Source organism: Centruroides vittatus, unplaced genomic scaffold (assembly GCF_030686945.1).
Source record: "Centruroides vittatus isolate TY-2023 unplaced genomic scaffold, ASM3068694v2 contig_1758, whole genome shotgun sequence".
In the NCBI taxonomy this organism is placed as follows: Eukaryota; Metazoa; Arthropoda; class Arachnida; order Scorpiones; family Buthidae; genus Centruroides; species Centruroides vittatus.
Genome location: NW_027121073.1, coordinates 739,771 through 762,421, shown reverse-complemented (window position 1 = coordinate 762,421; position 22,651 = coordinate 739,771). Strand labels below are relative to the sequence as shown.

The 22,651-nt window shown below is 30.8% G+C and overlaps 1 protein-coding gene across 1 annotated transcript in view; it reads right to left on the bottom strand.

Moving 5' to 3' along the window:
• Positions 1–221: 221 nt before the first annotated feature.
• Positions 222–22,651, bottom strand: part of LOC136969215 (cellular tumor antigen p53-like) — a 72,817-nt gene continuing 50,387 nt past the window's right edge. The window contains exons 11-14 of the mRNA XM_067263308.1: positions 16,426–16,532; positions 14,962–15,030; positions 8,853–8,930; positions 222–438 (exon numbers count right to left, since the gene is read on the bottom strand). Coding sequence (XP_067119409.1) covers positions 222–438; positions 8,853–8,930; positions 14,962–15,030; positions 16,426–16,532 — 471 coding nt within the window. The remainder of the gene's footprint in view (positions 439–8,852; positions 8,931–14,961; positions 15,031–16,425; positions 16,533–22,651) is intronic.

Here is a 22,651-nt window from a genome sequence, read left to right as displayed (position 1 = left end):
TTTCAATAAGTCCTCATAATAATAAATAAAAATATTCAATTTACATAAAATCATTCAATACAGCCCTTAAGCTCACTCAAAATAGTTCAAATATTTCAATATAATGTACATATTTTGACATTAAATTCAAAAGATTAAAATCAAATAACTGAGCTATCATAATTTAAAATTAATTTCAATTTTTAAATTATTTGATAAGATACAAAATTTGATTGTGAAGTTTATACATATTGATAATTTCTAAATAAAATATAATTTATATATAAACTGACTAATATTTGCAACAAACTATAATGTCTTGAACTATTCAATATCTTTTCTATTCTGTAATTATCTATATCTCTTACCTCTTTTATATATTTATCGTGTTGATCTGGATATTTATTATTGAAATTTAATTTATCTGCATTAGTTATCTTTCTGCTACTTGTCACCCAACTAAATAAATATACAATACATATTAATAACAGTCTTTATTAATAGAAACAATCCAATTTATATAATTTTATTATATACAAATCAAAAAAAATATAATACGATTATAAAATAATAATGATTTCTATTTTAAAATAACTTTTGCTAATACTAAAATAATTTTCTCTGTTAATTCTGTTTTTCAAATATACAAAAAATTAATTAAATAAAATATCCAAGTCTTCAGTCCAATCAGAGTATTCCCTGAAAATTATCAAAAATGAATCAAAATAAGTCATAATAAATCAGTATGATATAAAACAAAAGCATATCAGCCCATATATAAGCCAAACATTGTTGTTCTTAATGAACAAAGATTATAAAATTAAGATGTAATATCTACTTCAGTTTAGAATTCTCCCATTAAATTTTGCATTTATAATATAATGCATTAATGCTTTTTTATATCTGGAAAGTAAAACAACTCCTATATCAACTTATTCACCAAAACTATTATTCATGCATTTATTAGCACAATGCTTTCAAGTTCCTACAGCCAATTTTTGGGAATATTAACAGTCAAAATAAAATCACACATTCAAGAGAAATTATGTATGTATTTATATAATTTTATGTGGATAATAAAATATATACTTATGAATATTATTAAAGAAAATCCTTCCGGAAATAACATTATATCCTTTTAACATGTTATTTACTAGCACAAAAAAAATTTGTCGTCCTCACATTATATTTTTTTTTACAAGCTACCCTACTTTCTAGCTATAAAACCCCAACAGTATTATCTCCTTCCTTTCAGTCCTCTTCCTTGGAGTCCAATATCACTCTTATCCCAACCCTAACATCCATAATTTCCCTTTTCCTTCTTTCTTCCCCTCATTATCTCTTAAGCATTCAATAAACCATCAGTCATTATTACTAACAACTATTCTTTTTAAACCATCTTAGAAAATTCAGATGGTTTCCATCCATTTGGAATTTTCTCCCTCTCTTATTGTAACTCTCACTAACTTTGCATCTTTCCATCTCAGTTGTAAATTTCTATCGTATCCTTCCTCTGTAAGAGCCATCTTCTCTTATGCTCTCAAGCTTTTAATTAACCTCTTCTTAACCCCAATCTACAATTTTTTTTTTTTTCATTTAAAGGCACATTAAGAACCCAGACTTTTTCACTAGAATATTCTCTCTTTTGGAGCTAGGAAACATCCTTATTACTATTATTTTTACCAGTCTTTATTTTCTTCTCCAAATTCTGCCTCATCCAATCAGCAAACTGCATTACCATTCTTCCACCAAATCTATACTTTCCCTCAATTATCTTTTACTTTCTATAACTTTACAATTCTTTTCATAATTTTATAATTTGTTCCATTAAGAAAATCCTTATAGCATCAAAAATAGTACTACAGTAATTGGTCAATTCTCAATTTACATAAAATATCTAGTTTTTAAAAAATGATTAATAATTTAACAGAGCTTAAATTGGGAGAGATGATGTGAAGCAAGAACTCACACAGATGACAGCTCAAACTGATGCACACCATCTAGTTTGTAGAAGGTTTCGGTTTAATTGCCAGTACTTGTACAGAGTTGTATTATTTATAACATATAAAAAAAGAGAAATAATTCCAAGTAATTGGTGAGTTATGTATTTGAATATTGTTAGTATATTTTATATTGCATTTTTAATTTTCTATGGATAATGTGTGCATTAAGTACACACAAGTCTACAAATCTCATATATATTTTTATATTATTTTCTGAGATGGGTGCGTGTATTGGGGGTGGTTGATGTTATTTGATCCACCCCCACATGATGTTTGTGCTTAATGCACACCTTCAGTTTCATTTTATCTGTACCTCTTTTTGTTTTTACAATATTCATTGAATCATCATAGGTGGAGCTCATCGCTTAGACATCTTTAGTATCTCTCCATTTCAACAGCATCAGTTTATCCTTATACCTAACTGATGTCTCTCCTTTTTTCAATTTATTTAATGTCAGGTCCTTTAACAAATCTTTTCTTGTCTTCCTGACCATTCCAATAACATCAGTGGAATGACTTACCAAACACTCAAATAAATATACACTAGTATAATAATTGTACTAGTGTATATTTGTGTATATAATAATTGTACTCCCAAATAATAATCCTTATCAAGCAGATCTTCTATAAGAGAGGATAATATCGAGTAGCATTGTTTTGATGGATTGACATTAGTCAGGGTTACGGGAAATTGTGTTCCCTTCCCAGTGTAAATTATGAAATTATATATACTGTATATCTCGGCAGATAAGACGATAGTTGAATCCACAAAATAGAATAGGCCATATGATGTTTTTTGTGAATAGTCAAGGTCATTACTCGAATGCCCGAACCAGTGTGAATGTTTGCAATAATCACAAGGCAGTGCTGCCAGATGCAAGAAAATAAAATTTGATGTTATTTCAAAAAATTACGAATAGGACATAATTTTGTATACGCTATAGTGTCATTATCCAGATAATGATCGCTGATCTAAACGAAATTCATAGGCCATTAATAGTTTGAAGGTCATCTTATAGGACAGATATATGCTAAAACTATAAAACTTTGACAAAAATTTATACCTCGTCTTATCTGAAGGTTGTCTTATCTGCCGAGATATATGGTACATATCTGGTTTTTGTCTTACAAAAAATGAAACACTATACCAAATCTAGCCCTCTTCAGTAAAATAAACATTTTCCACCCTAGTTGATCCTTCCACAAAAGACGACCTTCATCTATCAATATTCTCTATGATGGTACATATGTGCTCTTAAAATTAATTTTAAATAAATCTAACAGTTCACTAATTTTGTACAATTTGTTTGTTTTATCAGTACTACTAGAAAAATGTAAAACTTTAAATAATATAAATCTGTCCTTTGACACAGTTTGCTAAAAAATAGGCATATCTAAGAGCAGTTTTTTGAAAAATATTGCAAGTACAGTTTTTTTTATAATAATACTCATTAAAAGGAAAATACCTTGCAGCAGTCAAATTTCATTAGCAGTTGTATTCTTCCAATTATTAATTCTGCTTCTTTTTTTCATTCCTGTTTCTCTTGCCTCCGATATTAAACAATGTGTATTTATTTTAAAATTAGAAACACTTTCATTATAAGAGTTTTTTTAAACTTGAAACTAACAATGTATAACAGATGTAGCACTGTTGTCAGTAATGACTGCAGGTTATAGCATGTGTTGTTTCTCCCATGGTTTAGGGAACAGTAACACATCTAAATTCAAGAATGACGACATTATGTTTAGACAATGTTTATCATCTCTCTCCAATAGATTATTTGGATTTTACATAAAATATTTAATGAACCAAATAAATTTCACCTCCAATTAATGCGCCAAATGTAATCATATTATTATACAATAATTCTTGATACTTTTCTGAGTTCATATTTTTGTCAACAAATATTAAATCAGTTTTACCTCTCTGTCCAAAACCACTCCAAATCATTACAGACCCATCCCCTTGTTGCCAGCTTATTTTAACTCTGCATTCTCTTCTTAAATCATGCCAATAATATGAAAACCCATCAGGGCAATCTAAATTAAACTTTTCTCATCACTAAACATTATTTCTTGCCATTCTTCAGTCCATCCTATCTTGTCTTTAGCCCAGTTTAAATGCATTGATTTGTTAAAAGTGGTTTCAACTTCATTTTTAAATATTTTACATTGTCATTGTTTTTTAAAATTCTCCAAACAGAAGCATGAGATACTGAACATTTACTGGTAATTCAGCAACAGCTTGTCTTGTTGACATGTTTTTATTAGTTATAAGCTTCAAAACTTGTTTCTCATTCTTGAATGTTTAGGCCGTCCTGAATTCCTTTTTTACCTGTAATTTTCACCTTGTTGCAAAACGTTTAGAATAGCATTCGTAGATCTATTCACAGCTGCAGCAATCTGCCTCAGACTTGCTTAAACCACTCAATAAATTTTATGCATTTCTTGCTCCTGAAGTACAGTTCCACGAGGCATTGTTGAACATGTTTATATTACATTAAATAAAACATTCAAAGAAGCCACCAGGATAGTTAAAAATGATAACATCTAACATAGTGGTAATATTTTTTAATTATTATTATGATAAATTAATTTTTAAGAGACTAAGTGGTGTACCTATATCTTTGTAACACATCAAAAAATGAATATTTGTGAAAAAAATTTATGCTGCTTTATGAAATGTAAAAAAACCTGAAAAATAATTATTATTATTTCTAGTAATAATTTCAAAATTTATTTTGAAAAAACTCAAAATTTATGGTGTTCTATACTTCTGTAACAGACTGTAAATTTAACAGGGAAAGAGCTAGAATAGGAACATGCTGGTTCTTGTCTTTCATGAAATCAACAAAATAGAAGGCTAATCATTATTTTTAAATTTTTATGATGGTAATGGTTTTCAACATTATATGAAATTGGTGATTTTTGATAACTTACTTTAATTCCAGCATTGTCACTATTAAATATTGATATTTCATGGAATAAATACTTCAAAATAAAGTATAAAATATGAAAGATTTTTTCTTTTCAAACTGTTTAAATTTAATTCAGATTTGGCTTATAATTGGGCAAAACTTATTTAAAACTTAAGATCTAGAAATATTAATTTAAAAAGTTTTAACAAAACACAAAATATAAAATAAATCAATTATTGAATTTTGTGTGAATAATTCACGTTTAGAAGGTATTTTCTCATACAATCTGTTTGTCTCCATTTCTTTTATTTACATTATTAGTGCATTGTAGATGTAATTATAAATAAGTAAAGCAGAGAAACAGAATATGAGACAAAACTCAATATTTTTTTACACATAATGCAGTTTAAAGTGTATGCTGAATAACTAAATTTCTATCATTTTGCTTGTTTTATTTCTCAAATAATAGTTGTTATTTCTCAAGTAAATTTGGGAATAGTAATTATAAATTTATCATCTGTGGAATGCAATTCTAATCAAGTTTAATCTGAACTGCAGTTTGTTAGTTATGCAAATTAGCAATTAACTAAAAGCAGGCCTCGGAGTGCTATTTCCCCTTTGAAAAAGTGAGAAAAGTGAGTTGAAATACAGAAAAAGTGAATAAAAAGTGAGTGCAATAGTGACAAAACAAAGTGAAAACACAGAAGGAAAACTCAGCAAAACAGCAGTAAAAATTGTTATTTCTTTTTATTCTGTTATGGTTAAACACATTTTAAAAATTTCTGTATATACTGTAATATAGTAGCCACTCGTTATATCGCGTTTTTTTGGTCCCCTAAATTTTAAAAGCATTTGAGTCAATTAATTTTAAATTACCAATTACCACTGAATTTCTATTTGCAACGAAATACGAGAAAGAGCTAAATATGCAGAACAGGTGGATAGATCGATTGTCATTTGTTTCCTTTTGATATAAAAGTTGTTTATTTATTAGTTTTAAGTACAGTCTCCTCATTTACAAGTTTCTGTGAATTCGAAATTTCATACATTTATGTGAATTAACGGTATTGCGTCAATTCACATAAAGGTGTGAAATTTCGAATTCACCGCATAACGTGTAAGGAAAAGATCTCTCTGATTCTGAACGAAAACTTCTAAAATTTTTATACAGTAGTAACTTCATTTTGCTTTTTAGAGAATTTTTACTCTGTAATTTTATAAGTTTTGATGTTCTATTATATATTCAATATTCATTTTTTTTAAATTTTCAATTACAGCATTTATAATTTTTATTGAAAAATATAAACTACACGAATTTCTAATAAGCGATTTATATAGTACTGTATAATAAAATCGCAATTGATGTTTTTATATCGACAGTATTTGTCTTTCAATGTCATTGTTAAAGAAACAATGCTAAATGGGCGTTCATGGTTTCGATGTTTACGTAAACGTCAATTACCGGTAATTCGATATAACCTACGAATAAAATTCAGGATTGAAAAACTAAGCTTATTTTATATCAGAAACACTTGCTGATGAAAGAACAGAGATTCCATAGCATGTATAATCTGTTTAGTAAAAGCCCAGAATTTTTATTACTCGGTTATATCGCGTTTTTTTTTTTCTGTTTCCCGATAATCAGTGGCTTTTGTATTTTCAGTAAACCATGAATACTTGAAAAGTCTTTGGCTTCTGTAAATAATCAGTCATGAAAGATGATGTTCTTTTATTAAGATTATTCTGCATGTTATCAACTTCCTTCTATTTCGCTTCCTCTTGCTTTTGAACACTTAACACTAATAAGCATCACACGTGCTGCTTGTACTTCATTCATGTTCTTGCTGTTAATAGCCTTCTCCAGTTTTTTTGTTTGCTGCTTCTAACAAAACTTAGACTGTCGCATGTATTTCATTTTCTTCTACATTTTTCTGGTTTAAACTCAGTTGCCGTTCCATAATCTTCATGTTACGAACAGCTTTCTTTTGTTGTTCTTCAAAACATTTCTGTGCTCTTTTTTCCGTTTCTCTTATTCTTTTAACTTCTTTTCATTTTCCAATCGTTCTTGATAATTTCCATGCACCGAGGAAGCTAATTTCAGTCGTCCTTTGCAATAGGTACAAGGTGTGGGCTTTGGTCATACATGTTTAGTCCCTCCTTAACAATCAAAAGTGAATTAAGCATTCTTTCCAACACTGATGCTCTATCAGGAGAAAGTGCCCGGCATAAAATTGATCCTCTCATTCATGGGAACGGGATTTTCGATGCTGATTTCACTAATTTGGCTATTCTCGGATATTTATCATTATCAGAAACTGTTTATTTTTTAATGCTTCGAGATGTGTAAATATTGATTTCCAAATAAAATAATAAATCTGAAATAAATATACTCCAAATAATATAAGTAAAATAATATTTTATTAATGATTTCATAAATAACAAAAAACTTTTTCCTGCAGATGAATAAAAACCAACATCGTTGCAAAGTTGTTAACCTTTGGGAAGCGTGTGAAAATCTTTCTCACAAGCAATTACGTGTTGTACTTTTTACAACACTTCGAATATTTTAATTTATTTGGTAAATTTTATATGTAAATATGAATTTACATTTTCGTTTACTTTTTTAGTCTCTCAATTAATGCACAATTATAATCGGCATAAGAGAAGATTAAAAAATGGATATTTCACAAGCAAAGTAATCACACATTTTATGAAAATAACACTTACTATATGGAATAATTATACTTGTAGTCAATTTAAACATACATTTATGGGAAGATGTAGATGTGATTTAACGTTAACAATATGCTATGAAATCATTAAAGTAATTTTATTAAACTCAAGTTTATGAAATTATTTAAAGATAAATCAAGTAAAAAAATATTTTTGTAAACGACAACTCCATAACCCGATTGTTAATTAAAACCAAATAATCTGCCAAATTATTGGGCTATAACCAGGATAACTAAATGGTCAGAAACGAAATCTTTTTTAGTGGTAGGAGGTTACGCTACTATCTCGTGTTAATTTTAATAATTATATATTTTGAATTTAAAAGCGGCAGCAGTGTTGTCAGCTTGAGAGATTAATCCCTCTGCGTAATGTGCTTTCCCCTGCAAAAGGACTTTAGTGATTTTCTTAGAAAACAGCCAAAACTGCAGGGATGCTTAGAATACTTATTTTTAAACTCTGTAGAAGGAAATGCAATTCGGATAAGGTAGATTTTGGCGAATAATGAAAATATGGCATGAGTACATAACTTTACTCAACACTGGCTTCTGAATTTGTAATGAGAGGGGTTTTTTAAGTGCATAAAAGATTTTTTTAAATACGTTAAATAAATTTTTGTTTTCTATAACCTAACGACACTGAGCGGGCAGTTGCAATTTTGAGTCTGCTCAGGGCCGCGTATTTTCTTCTAAAAAATTCTATTCTGATAGTCCGATAATTCGGCAATTCGTTTGGCTTTAAAATTATTTTTGGTTTGCCCCACATCTTAATTAAGCACGTGAAAATGACCAAAAAAGTGAGAAAAGTGAGAAAATGACCTGAAAAGTGAGAAAAGTGAGGATACTTCAGAAAAGTGAGTACAAGTGAGAAAAGTGAGCGACTCCGAGGCCTGCTAAAAGCTATTTTGATGCTACAGATAAAATGTAATTAACTCTAGCAGTTGTTTTATTATTAGACTATAAATAATACATATAAATAAAACTAAAACAATTTTTTGTCACCTTAAGAATAAACTAAAAATATTGGAATAAATTATTATTATTATAGTTTTGTATTCTTGTTAAATAATCTGAATAAATTTTGCAAGTTTTAGAAACAGTATTTATAAAAGTCTCAAGTTTCATTTTTTTGAAACAATTTAAAGAAAATAACTTTCAAACAAGAATTCTTATTTATTAATTTTCTTCTAAAATTTATAATTGAAACACATACTTTAACTTACCTTGAGTCATCACTAGAGTTTGAATCAAATCTTACTAAATTACCAGTAGATGTTGATGGCAAATTTAAGTCTTGTTTTCTATTCAAAATAAAATTAATGTGTTTAATATTCAGAGGTTAATTACTAAAAAAATAAAGCATATAAATAAATACATATTTCCTAAAAAAAAGAGGAAGTAAAAAGCATAAAGAGTCTAGAATATATAATATTTATTAATAGAATACACTCATTGACAAAAAACTTACATATCCAGATAGAATTGAAGACACGAATGGATAAAGGTGTTATGTTACAAAAACATTAATTCACTCAAAACATTAAGTTTTTATTATGTAATTATTTTGGTGTAAATATATTCACAAAATATTCTGTCACCTAGTGTTACAATATCATTTAATATCTGAGATCTTTGATGGTGGTATGAGAGAGACTGACTTCATCCACTCAGGTCTTCAACTGTCTGATTACTGCAGAAGTCAACACAGCTATATCTCACAAGTGTATGTAAATGATTGATCCAATTCTATGCTAAATAATGCCACTGGTGTCTTAAAATTGCTAGACCAGTATCTTACAAAAATGCTAGCAATGGCTACTGAATCAGAATTTTCAGTGTACCCATTGTTTGGAAGTCTTTGAACTTTGGACATGCCTATATGACTCATATAGACATTATAAACAGCTGACAAAGTTTGAGAAAGGCCACATCAGGCAGGGAGAAACGAGATAATCATTTTGCCAAATTGCCTGCCACCTGGACCATTTTGATCTGAAAGAGGTGTGTTGAAAGCAGTGACTAAGTAAAAGTGCACATACATGGCAAGCAAGCTTTGGATGCTCCAGACAGACCACCAGGACAGATGATCATTTGTCTGATCATGAGACAAACACAAACAGCTACAATGCCTTTGTCTACTATCTAGAAACAGAGGGAAACCTCATTACAGAACTCTAACTCTTCCTATACCACTGGCAGGCAACTAGCAGAGGCAAACATGCATGCATTAGCAACCATTGCATGTCCTGTCATTAGCATATAATCATCATCAATGGTGCTGTGACAGAAACATGAACTGCTACAGACTAGAAGCATATCATCTTTAGTAACAAATCCTGGTTCTGTTTGGAAACAAATGACAATTGTATAGAAAATAACTGGTGAGTACTTCAACTTTTACTGTTGACTGTCACACTGTCCCGTCCCCACTGCTAGCATGCTATTTTGGGGAGCCATCTCTCATGACAGCCCTTGATTCACTACTATGGATGACTATTTATGGTGCAGCAGTGTATTTAGGAAATTCTGCACCCTTGTAAGGAACTGAGTCCGAACGTTATTTTTATTTTATTATTATTTCTGTTTTATTATCTTTTGTTTGGGGCTTATGTTTATTTAGGATGAAGGTTCCCCACCACTCTCTGGTTAGTAATGAAAAATGAAGATAAAACAACTCACGGAGAAATAAGCGCCGTAGGAAAAATCTTGCGCACTTGTGCTACCCGGCAAAAGTAACAGTCCGCAGAAAAAAAATGGAGGGGGGAGTCCCCACAATCACTAGTAGAGAAATACTTGATAAACCATCTTAAACATCCCAGAAAATTATGATAAATATTTTGTAAACGATTTATAAGCTTTGTCGGAAACTTAAAGCTGCCAGAAAAGAAAGTTAATGTTAGCAACTAAGTATTTAAATAAGAGGAGTAACCCAGCTCAAGTGTGACGTCACCTCACAGTATAAAACCCGTACGTTAACCGAAGAAGGAGAGGTGATTTCCAAACAGAGGTGAATTCCAAATCGAGGCGACTGTGAGAGCGAGGTAGATTCGAAAGCGAAGTATTTTCTGATAGAAGTCCAGATTGATAATTGGACGATCCAAGGTGCTAAAGAGGAGTTCGATTGACGATTTGATGATATCGAAGGGATTGAGGAAATAGTTTCTTCGTATAGTGAGGTGACGGATAGACGTTTAATTAGCAAGAGATTTTGTTCATAGTTTCTAAGTATTTGATTGTCGAATTTTCAAAGGGGAAATTAATATTAAGTTAAGCTAAGTAGCTAAGTTTATTGTCGGGTTGACTTGTTGATTTTCGTTAATAAATTTTGTTTGGAATTATTGATATTTGTACGTAGTACATTCTAGCTGCTAATTAAATATATCTGAACTTTTGATCTGACTTGATATTTGTCGTTATTATTACTAATTTTTCGGTGCACGCTTAAAAGCCCAGGCCTGGCAAACTAATCTCGAATCCGCGTAAAGTACCCGTTAGGTTAACGGAAGTTTTACTGACCGTAATTATAGTCGGTTTCCTAAGCTACTAAAAAAAATAGTACTTTACACCCTGATGTGATGCTTTCATCACAGAGATGAAAACAGCCATTTTCCAGCAAGATAATGCTTGGCCACACAAAGCCAAGATTTTCCCAAGAATGTCTATCACATTGCCCCTGCCTCCTTGGTCTTCCCAGTCTCCAGATTTGTCATCCAACAAGCATTTGTAAAACCAGATGAGGGTACCAGCTTAATCTACAAAGTGATAAATCTAGAGTGGTAGCTGCAAAATCTATAGGCAAATTTGTCACAGGATAGCATATGATGCCTGTATACTCACATGCCCACAATTTATATTCCAGCAACAAAAATTCTTATAAAATACTAAAGGTTCCATAAAAGTGTACTGTTGTTTCACAGGATATAGACTATGTTACAAAACTTTTATTATTACACTCATTACCATCATCATTAAGTTTGCATTATAAATTTTACTTGAAACAAATTGAGAATACAAATTGGAATTGGTTGATATTAACAACAAAACCACCTTATTTTTCCAGCAAGTCTATAACAGTTCAAACATTTCTGGGCATATTGACAGCCATGCTTCAGGTCAATCTGCCCAAAACATTTATCTAAACTCTTAACTGTTTAATCAATGAATAAATTTCAGAATATTTGCTTATCCAAAACATTTAGATTAAATATTCATGTTATATATGTTATCAATTTTGCTTTGAAATATATACTCAAAAGCTTCAAGTTTATTAATCTACATTTTATTTAATTAAATGAAAAAAAAATTAAAATTTAAAGTACAGTGGGTGATCAGTTAACAAACAGTTTGAACTGCAAAACAAATTGGACAACAAACACTTTTGTGAAAGATTTTGATGATCGGACAGCAAACACATGTTCGGATAATGAACACATGACAGAACAAACACAGGAAGCAGCAACGCTGCATTTAACATTTTAATATTTCAATGGCTTCTCTGAATAGTTTATGTATACAACTGTGAAAGTCTCATTCCATAATCATTTTTTGGACCAGTTGATTTCTGTTCCGTGAATTTTTGTAAGTGCTTTCCTGAATTTTTCATTTAAAAACTGATAATATTATGGAGCCTAAAAAGAGTGAAGTGTCAAGAACTGTGTTCACTATAGAAACTAAGCAACAGATAATACCCAATGTAGAGAGTGGGCAGATGTCTGATATTGTAGGCAGATGACTTCAATAGGTCTATAGTAGATACAATCTTAGCTAAGAAAGATATAATCAAAAAGACTCAAACAGATAAAGGAGTAACAAAAATCACATCTGAGAAACAAAGATGTGCCATCCATGATAAAATGGAGAGATTGCTTTTAGTTTGTTATTACATGTAAATAAACATAGTAAGAAAGTATATAATTTTTTATTTATTTTTTGGGATCTGCAGAACAAATTAATTAAATCCCAGAAAAATCTCTGGTAAATTGATTATCAGTTAACAAACAATTTGGAATGAATTATGTTCGTTAACCGATCACCCACTGTATAACATGCTCTGTCTCTTGACTCCCCTATCCTGAACCCTTTCATTCCCTCATATGTGACTGATCACACAATAATTAGTTAGAAGGTTCCTGTGTACCTAAAGTTACAGGTGGTGTAAGTCCTGATTTGGGCACTGCTAGCTATTGCAGTGCCAATGTAACAGTCACACAGCTTAGAAGTTGCCATCTAAATAATTCAAATATTCATTTCAATTAAAAATAAAATCATTGTAGATACACAAACAACCAGACCAAAATATTTTATGATCATATTAATTTCTGGATTATTCAAACTATAGTTTAGCTAACTATTAATAATTAATATAACAGTTTTTTCTAAAGGTAAGTGGTTAGACTGCTATCTTATACTAATGTTAACTATTACAATATTTTTGAATTAATTTAATAACTTTATTTTAATAATAAATTTAATTCAAAATAATTAAAATTTAAACTAAAGAGGTCATTACCTTTCTGCTTTATTTTTTAAATTCTAATGTAAAAATCCATCCATTTTACATTAATTAAAAAAAACATTTATATGAAATTTAAAACATTAAATAACTTTCAACCCAAGTATGCGATAGCAAAAGACAACACTTTAGTACAGTGGTGTACACACAAATGTGCACTTGTGTACTGTCTTTGCCAAAGAACACATTGACTGACAGTTTAATGACACATTGTGTATGATACAGTACTTAGCCTTAATGGAAAAGTGGCCATCGAAAAAGCCTGTGAAATACAAGAAAGTCACCTGTACGCACTCATTACCCCTATTATTGCAAATCTTTATGAATTGTCACAATTACAATTGAACCTGTCTATCTCACACATGTTTATCTCAAAAATCTATTTATCTTGAAATTTATTTTCCCCTAAATTTAATATATTTTCCATGTTTATCTCAAATAATTTTTTCCTAAAACCACTATATTTCAAATTACGGACTGAAGTGTCAATTACAAATTCAAAACTCTGCAACTACATTTTGCATAAGTTGTGGTTGCAATATAGACATAGTTGCAGTTAACACTGCTTCTCTTTCATTGGCTACAAGTTTGTCTTATATCTTATTGGTTAAAGAAAGTTGGGCACCACAAACTGTTGACAATCTATTTCTGTTAAGGTATGTCAAAAATGTTAAATATACCTAATGGCAGGTATGGAAATCCTACCCCTACAGGCATGCACAGTACTTTACTTGCTATTGTATTAATTTAATAAAACACCATACCTCCAATCATACCTATTACAGTTTACTGTGTAGAAACCTTTATATCTCGGAATTGTATCTCAAGTTTTTTCCTCATTCTCATGACATTTGAGATAGACAAGATCAACTGTATATGAATTAAGTATAAAAATAAATACAAGTTATTGTTTTTATTTTATAATTAATCTCCTTCATCCAACAACAACAACAACAAAATGAACTCAAAAAATTAAACAGAAAATAATTTTATTATTGATATTCTAGCCATTCGTATAGCATGAATAATTTTCTTTCTAACTAACTTCACTTTCTAGTGGAATTTAATATCAGCATTTAACCCACACCTCCCTTGCAAATTTTATTAACACAGATAATCTACAGCATATCTGCTTGAAATTATAGTAATATGGCAAGAAGTTACTCCAGTAAGATCTGTGAAAATAGTGCCTTATGTATTCATGCACATTGGATAATTTTTAAATGTCACAACTATCACTTTCCCTCAAAAACTCAAAAATATTATTTAAATACTGTTGAATCCACTTAGTTTAATAATAAATATGGAAAATAGTCACCTAGTGTTATTGAAACTAGCATTCCCCAAAAACAAACAAGTTAAAACAAAACTATAAAACATGGCTTAGTATGATTGAAGTTTTGGTCTGAATTATCATTTTCATTCATTTCTATCTTTTCACACTAAGTCTCTATATTTGACTAATGTTCAATCATTATCAGTCTTAACCAGTGCTTTAAACATTAAATATTAATTTTTAATTAACAATTGCTTGCAATACATTACTTTAAATTAGATGATATATTTAACTTTATGTACTAGCAGTTGTTAAAAATGATATGGGAGAAATAGTAGTAAAGACAAAGAATCATTATAAAATATAATTTATGAATTTCTAAGTTATACAAATTTTTATTTTAACGTGTCCTTTTACTGAGCAAGTTATTCCAATACCTAAAATGATTAATATACAGCTAGAATCTACATATTGTAATTATGATTAAAAAGATATATTTTTAATTTATTTATTTAAACAGAAAATAAAAACAAGCCATACATACTTGTTAGAGTAAAATTCTTGTTTACATTGCTGAAATTTGGTACTGTCTTCTAGGTTTAAACTTGATTTTCTAGAAAAATTAGAAATTTAGAGCTTAGCATTGGTTTTTTTCCCTTCAATTCATTTTACTTTCCAATATTCATTTCACATATCTGTTCATAGTTTTTAATTAATTATAAAATTATTTTCTAATAAAAAAAAACATTGCAAATAATATATTCTACATGATATCAGTGATTCCCAGCCTTTCTAATCCATAAACCCACTTTCACAAAAAGAAAAATTTCAGGATTTATGGACATGAAAAAATAGCATACTACAATTACCTATAAATTAAAAATAGTTAAAAAACACTGTCAAATGGTTTTTAACAGTTTCTCTATAATCAGTGATTTTAATTATTAACTTATAGTTTAAAATATCATGGCATTTATCTTAGTAATATAGGTATTTAGTTAGTCAAGAAGGAAAAAAAATTAACTAAAGTAACTGGACACAGTTCTGAAATGCATAAATATAAATCTCATTTAAAAAAGTAAAATAAAGTTATCAGCTTTTATGGACTTGGGTCTAAACATTTTTTGAAATCACCTGTGTATAAACTTATTTCACTTTAAAAAAAAAATTCCCGATTGAAAATTATATTTGGAGGAGATTTCTTTTTTATTGAATATCTTTGAAAGTGCTTAGCATACCCTACATTGGAAAATGTTACTATATAATAATGCTTCATTGGAATATCTTTTAAATTTGTAAATTAATATTGCATGATTGAGATCTTTGGGGAAAATGAATGATTTGTTAAAATTCACCTGTATGGTACTTCTGTAACAGACATCAGTCAAACTATTCGTCTGATCTCCATTAATATGATAAGGGAGTAAGCCAAAACATGTAATGAATTTTTGAATAAATAGTCCTAATGCTGTTGAGTCTTTTGGCAAGATGAAAATACAGAAAATTAATTATTTAAACATTCTTCATAATTCATTAACTAAAAGTTCACAAACCATTTGGAAGAACATATTTATTTTTAACAATTTAAAACATTCTGAGAATGCTTATAAGAATTACAAAAATGAATACATTTATAAACTATTATATTAAATTTGCATTATATATCTATGTTATACTAAAGAAATTTCCAAGTATGTTTACAATAAAAGAAATAACTGTTTTAAAAAATTTTAAATTTATTAATTTGACATTAACTGTAAATTCACATGTATATGTATTCTTGTAAAAACTAGAAATATATGATTTAAATGGTACGAGTACACGTAAGAACAAAATATTAAGTCAAGTTATTAACAAAATAAGTACATATAATTAAATACAGAGTATTCAATCAAAAACATAATTTATATTTTAATACCTTAAAAGTATTTAATGAAACTTGTAATAATAGTATTAATAATATATTTTAAATTTTTGAAGGAAGAAAAAAATAAAAATTAATACTCACTGTGATAGTTTTTGATTTAACAATAATTTTTGTTCTGCTGTCAATATATCCATCATAGCTAATGCATCAAGTATTTTTTTAATACATTCATAATGCCTTCGAAGTATCTGGAAAACAAATATTTATTTATTATTAAGTTATGTATAATAAAGTAAGAAAAACATTTATTATTCATTAGTTGTGTTTTTTATTAAACTAAAATGAGATAGAAAAACAGACATAAAATATTTCAGAATAAAAAATTTCTTAAGATATTTATTTATCATCAGTAAATATAATGGAATGATACAATATTTTTTTACAATACTATCATTTTTCACATAATATTTGAATTAACAAATGATGGAAAATTATCACTTCAAAAATTATAAATATGTAACTTAAGAAATCATTAATATAAAAGCCGTCATCAGTGTGTGAATTTCTTACAACTCCTGTAATTTTTGTCCAATCCAGATGAAATTTTGGTTATATTAATTTTATGTTCTAACAAAAAGTATAGGCTACTTATTTTGCAAAAATGTCAGCTTTAGAATAAACGTTTTATAGATTTAATGATTGGTGATCACACTTACACTGCAGTGACATCAGTGACCTCGTGATGTTCATGCTTGACAAGGAAATTTCCCTTAAGTTACATTTTTAAATATTTTGGCAAATGGCATATTAAGATAACCATATTGCGTCACTTCTATAACAAATTTTTAAAAATGTTTCCATAGTGACCACGTGACGTTCTGTTATACAGTTGGAAATAACGGTCTAACGAGCCTGTTATTTAGAAAGTGTTAATAAATCTAACTAACGTACATACAATTCATCTTTGTTTTATTAATGTGGGTTTAAAAAGATTCGCTATTTTATTATTAAAAAAAAAACACCTAGGGGAAAACATAAGAGTAAAATTGGTTAGGCAAATTTTAGATCTAAGATTAAGAACATCCAAGACCCCTGAAAGGTCATGAAGTTTGACTTGAACAACATCGAGTAAGAATGGTATTGTCAAGGACTGCAGAAACAGCAACTCTTCTTGAATTTCTTGAAATCTCTACTCTATCTCAACTGCTACTTTCTGATAAAAAGCATTGTCATGCTTGACAGGGAAATTTCTAGTATTTTTATAATTTATAATCTGAAAGGTAGTTTTAGCCTTATTCTAATTAAAAAGAGTGTTTAAAACTTGTTTATATATTATGCAGTTTCAACAAATATGACTGATGGAGAATAAATATTCAAAAACATTTTGGATTACAAAATTATGGATTTTACAAGACAGTAATACCTCAACTTACACAAACCTGGAGTTACGTGATTTTTAACACGTTGACTGCCACGTGACTTTTTAGGATTCTGTTGTAAAACGCCAACTTAATTTAATTATATTATATTATTAAAAACTCTAATCAGAGTATATAGTAATAATCAAATAGCATAAAGAATGTGTTTTTCTTAAAATAAAGGTATTACGAATTATCTCGTAGTTGGCTTATGTAACAGAAAGCTCTTTGCTAAAGCCAAACTACGAGTTAATTCGTGCACAGACACGATTCGTCCTGTCACTTCGCTACAGCCAATCGGAGATGTGCGTCTAAATTCATTAGTAATAAATCAGATATAGAGGCGAACACATCACATTACGTCTTTTTTGAGTGTGTTATTTCATATTTATTTTTATAATCAAATTATAAATATTTCAAAATGGATAAGAAAAGACCACTGAGTAAAAAACAACTTGATTACTACACTAATCTAAGTGATTCAGAATCTGACAAAATTTTTGGTGAGGATGGGGGAGTTTATTTGGCAGCGAAATGGTTTTGTTACTGTATGTAAATGGAAAGACAAACGAGAAGTCCTTACCATTTCAAACATGCACGTTGTTGAAATGGTAGAGGTGTTCAATCGCAATGGAAAATGTTCGATGAAACCGAATATAATTCGAGATTATAATCATGGAATGTCTGGCATTGACGATCAGATCAAATGCTATCGTACTACACAGCTCTAAGAAAGACTATTGGATGGCCCAAAAAGGTTGCATTACATATTATAGAAATATATATACATAATGCGCACAAACTCTTTCAAAAAGCAACTTCTTCTAAAATAAAACTTATAAAGTTTAAAGAAGCATTCGTCAAAGCGTTAATTGGAGAAGAGATTTAACCAGTTTCAAAAAAAATTAAATTGCAGAAGCTCCACTATTTACAGAGTATCCCATCTACTCAGAAAAAACATCATCTGACAAAGCCATGTCGAATTTGTACCAAAGCTAAAAAACGCCGAGAAACGCGTTATTTCTGTCCAATCTGTCTTGAGGTTGGTTGGTTGGTTAAAGTTTATTGGCACAAGGGCCACATAGGCCAAGCTGCGCCACAACTTATGGTATATATATGTACATAAATAACAATAAACAATAAAAATCAACAAAACAAAAAACAAAGAACCAATAACAAAAATATACAACAATTAAACTGCATGGGTTTTGTAACAACAAGATGTATATAGATATAAATAAATAAATAATTAATTAAATTTCTTTATAAATATTTGTAACTTTTAAAAAGTTCAATAATTTATCAACATTTGGCCTCTGGCCCAAAATCTCTTTAAAACTTGCATTTCCAAAATGCTGCCTACGAATCCGTTCAGAGGCGATGCAATTGCTCAGTATGTGCTTAACACTTACATTACAGTTGCAATACTGACATACAGGCTGGTCATCACCCTTCAAAAGGTATTGATGAGTCAGTCGAGTATGTCCAATTCTCAAACGAGTAAGAATGACCTCAGATCTTCTGTCATAGGGTTTCTTCTGTGTCCAATTTTCTATCACAGGTTTGATCTCGTGTAGTTTATTGTGGACTTGTACGTTCCACACATTTTGCCATCTCTCCTCTAGTCGTTTTTTAACAACTAGCTTCAAGTCACCTCCTTCAATAAACATTGTATGCTGAGAAGGTCTTGCTGACTTTGCAGCTGCGTCAGCTTCTTCATTTCCTCTTATACCTACATGGCCTGGGACCCAACAAAATTTTATAGAGAAATTCCTCGCAAAAAGATGGCAAATCAGCTTACGAATTTTAATCACTATGGAGTGAAAACTAGGTTCATACGAGATCAAAGCCTGAAGTGCACTAACTGAGTCAGTGTAAATCATGCAGCAACAATGACCTTTCCTATTTATATACTTTAAGGCTAAATAAATAGCTTGCAACTCCGCAGTAAAAATGGAGGAATTTGGTGCGATTTGTTCTGCCACAATTTCATTCTGACAGACAAAGGCTGACCCAACGTAATCATCCGATTTAGACCCATCAGTGTATATAGGAATTAAATTCCTGTTCCGATGTCGAATTTCAGCAAAGTACTGTCTATACATGTAATCTGGGGTGGATTCCTTAGGAAATTGCTTTAAGCTAAGATCGACATTTATCACAGGAGTTGACCAAGGTGATATACTATAAAGCTCAGGCTGTGAAATGTTACCCATATCCAGGTCGATCGTGCTGCTGACATTCTCCATTCTTATGCTGAATGTAGGGACACTACTTGGGCGAGCTGCAAATAATCTTATCAGCTGAGTATCTGATACTATACAATCAACTGAAGATTTAATCTGAGATTTCTGCTTAATATAATAGAACAGAGACAACTGCTCTCTCCTGAGAGATAGTGGAGGCTCATAAGCATCCACGTACAAACTTTGGACAGGAGAAGTTCGAAATGCACCAGTGCACAAACGCAATGCTTGATGGTGGATTGGATCCAGCATCCGAAGAGTAGATTCTCGCGTAGAGCCATAGACAACGCTTCCATAGTCCAGCTTAGAGCGAACGAGGGCTCTATATATCCTAAGCATCAAACATTTGTCTGCTCCCCAGGATGAGCAGCACAGTACCTTTAAAAGGTTCAGAGATTTTAAACATCTACTCTTCAAATTGCGCAAGTGTGATAAGAACGTCAGTTTTTGGTCAAACACAACACCCAAAAACTTTGCCTCATTGACTATTGGGATTTTAACCCCATTTAGGTGAATTTCCGGGTCCAGGTGCAAACCACGCCTTCGGCAAAAGTGGATACAGGAGGTCTTCTCTGCATTAAAAGTAAAACCATTGATCTTGGACCAATTGTCTATGCGGTTTAGCGAGGTTTGCAGCTGTCTCTCGATGAAACCCATGTTACTAGACTGGCAGGAGATCTGAAAGTCATCCACATACAGAGTGTGTTTCACACTGGGAGGAAGACACTTAGCTATGCTGTTAATTTTTACTAGGAACAGAGTCACACTCAAAATACAACCTTGAGGAACACCTTCTTCTTGTGTGAAAGGCCTAGAAAAAGTGTTGCCCATCCTGACTTGGAATCTACGATTCTGCAGGAAGTTTTTTATAAAAATTGGCAAATTACCCCGCAATCCGAATTTGTGCAGATCACGGAGTATACCGTATCGCCAGCAGCGATCGTAGGCCTTCTCTATATCAAAAAACACAGACACTAAGTGCTGCCGTCTAACAAACGCTTCGCGTATAGATGTTTCAAGAATTACTAAATTGTCTGTGGTACTTCTGTTCCTACGAAATCCACTCTGATGTGGTGAAAAGTAGTTCTTTTCCTCTAAGAGGAACATCAGGCGTCTGTTTACCATTCTCTCGAAAAGTTTGCAGAGACAACTAGTCAGAGAAATTGGTCTATAATTAGAGGGATTTTTGTGGTCTTTACCTGGCTTGGGTATGGGAATGATGATAGATAGCCTCCAAGAGTCTGGAAAAGTATGTTCTGTCCATATTCTGTTAAACAGATTCAGAAGATTACTGAGGGAATTGTCTGATAGATTTTTAATCATGCTGTAGTGGATTTTATCCGGGCCTACAGCAGTATTCCCCGAGCGAGAGATTGCTGTACATAGTTCTATTCTGCTGAATGGCACATTATATTCCTCATTAGATGGGGAGTGGAAGTTTAGATATTGTTTTTCAGATCGCACTTTGTAAGCCTGAAAATCCTTTGTATACATAATATTGCTGGATGAGGACGAAAATGTTTCACCCAAACAATCAGCAATACCTTTTATGTCACTGATTATTGTGCCATTATTTTCCAGCATGGACAGAGAGTGAGAAGCATATTTCCCGTTAATTTTATGGATTTTATCCCAGACCGCTTTTGAGCTGGTGGAAGATGTTATGCTAGATACATACTTCCTCCAAGAATCCCTTTGGCTTTGCCTCCTTATTTTTCTGGCATTTGCCTTTGCTTTTTTAAAAGCTATCAAATTCTCAGCAGTGGGGTATCTTCTGAAGATCCCCCATGCTTTCTTTTGTTTTTTAAATGCTACCTCACAATTCTGATCCCACCATGGTTTCGGATGTTTTGGATATCTGGTTGACGTTTTCCCCATTGTTTTTTCGGCTGCCTGAATAATACTCGATGTGACAACTTCTACTGCATCATTGATATCGGCAGTATTGACCATTTCCTCAGTGATGTTAGCCAAAGAGGAAAATGCAGGCCAATCTGCCGTTTCAAATTTCCAGCGTGGTGGACGGGCTGTTTCACAGCTTTCTCTGCCTCGATATTCTAAAAATATTGGGAAGTGGTCGCTGGAAAGTGGATTACATCCAACCTTCCATGTAAACGCTGAAAACAGATTTGGACTAGCTAATGTCAAATCAATGGCAGTAAATGTTCTTGTTGGGGCGTGGAAGTATGTCACTTCTCCAGTATTAAATAAATAGAGTTGGTGATTGCCTATAAATCTCTCAATGGCCCTGCCTCGACGGTTTATGTCGGGACTGCCCCAATCTGTCTTGAGAAGCCAGCCCTTTGCGTAGAAGATTGTTTTAAAAATTATCACAAACAATAAAAATATCGTTTTGCTTTTGATTTTAAATAAACATTTTATAATATTTTCTGTTCGTTTAAATTTATATTTCTGTTTTATAAATTATCACAAACAATAAAAATATTGTTTTGCTTTCGATTTTGAATAAACTTTTTATGATTATATTTTCTGTTCATTTATTAATAAATGTTCTGTTCATGTAAGCCAAACTTGATTTTTTGTTCTTGCCCCTGAAGCTATCTATTCATATTTACACTGATATACTACGAATTACATCGTAGCTGTACAAATATGGCAAGGAAACAAACTACGATATAACTCGTAGGTGGCGTCCTAGGCAGAAACGGTAACTACGAGTCATCTCGTAGATGGCAGTCAACG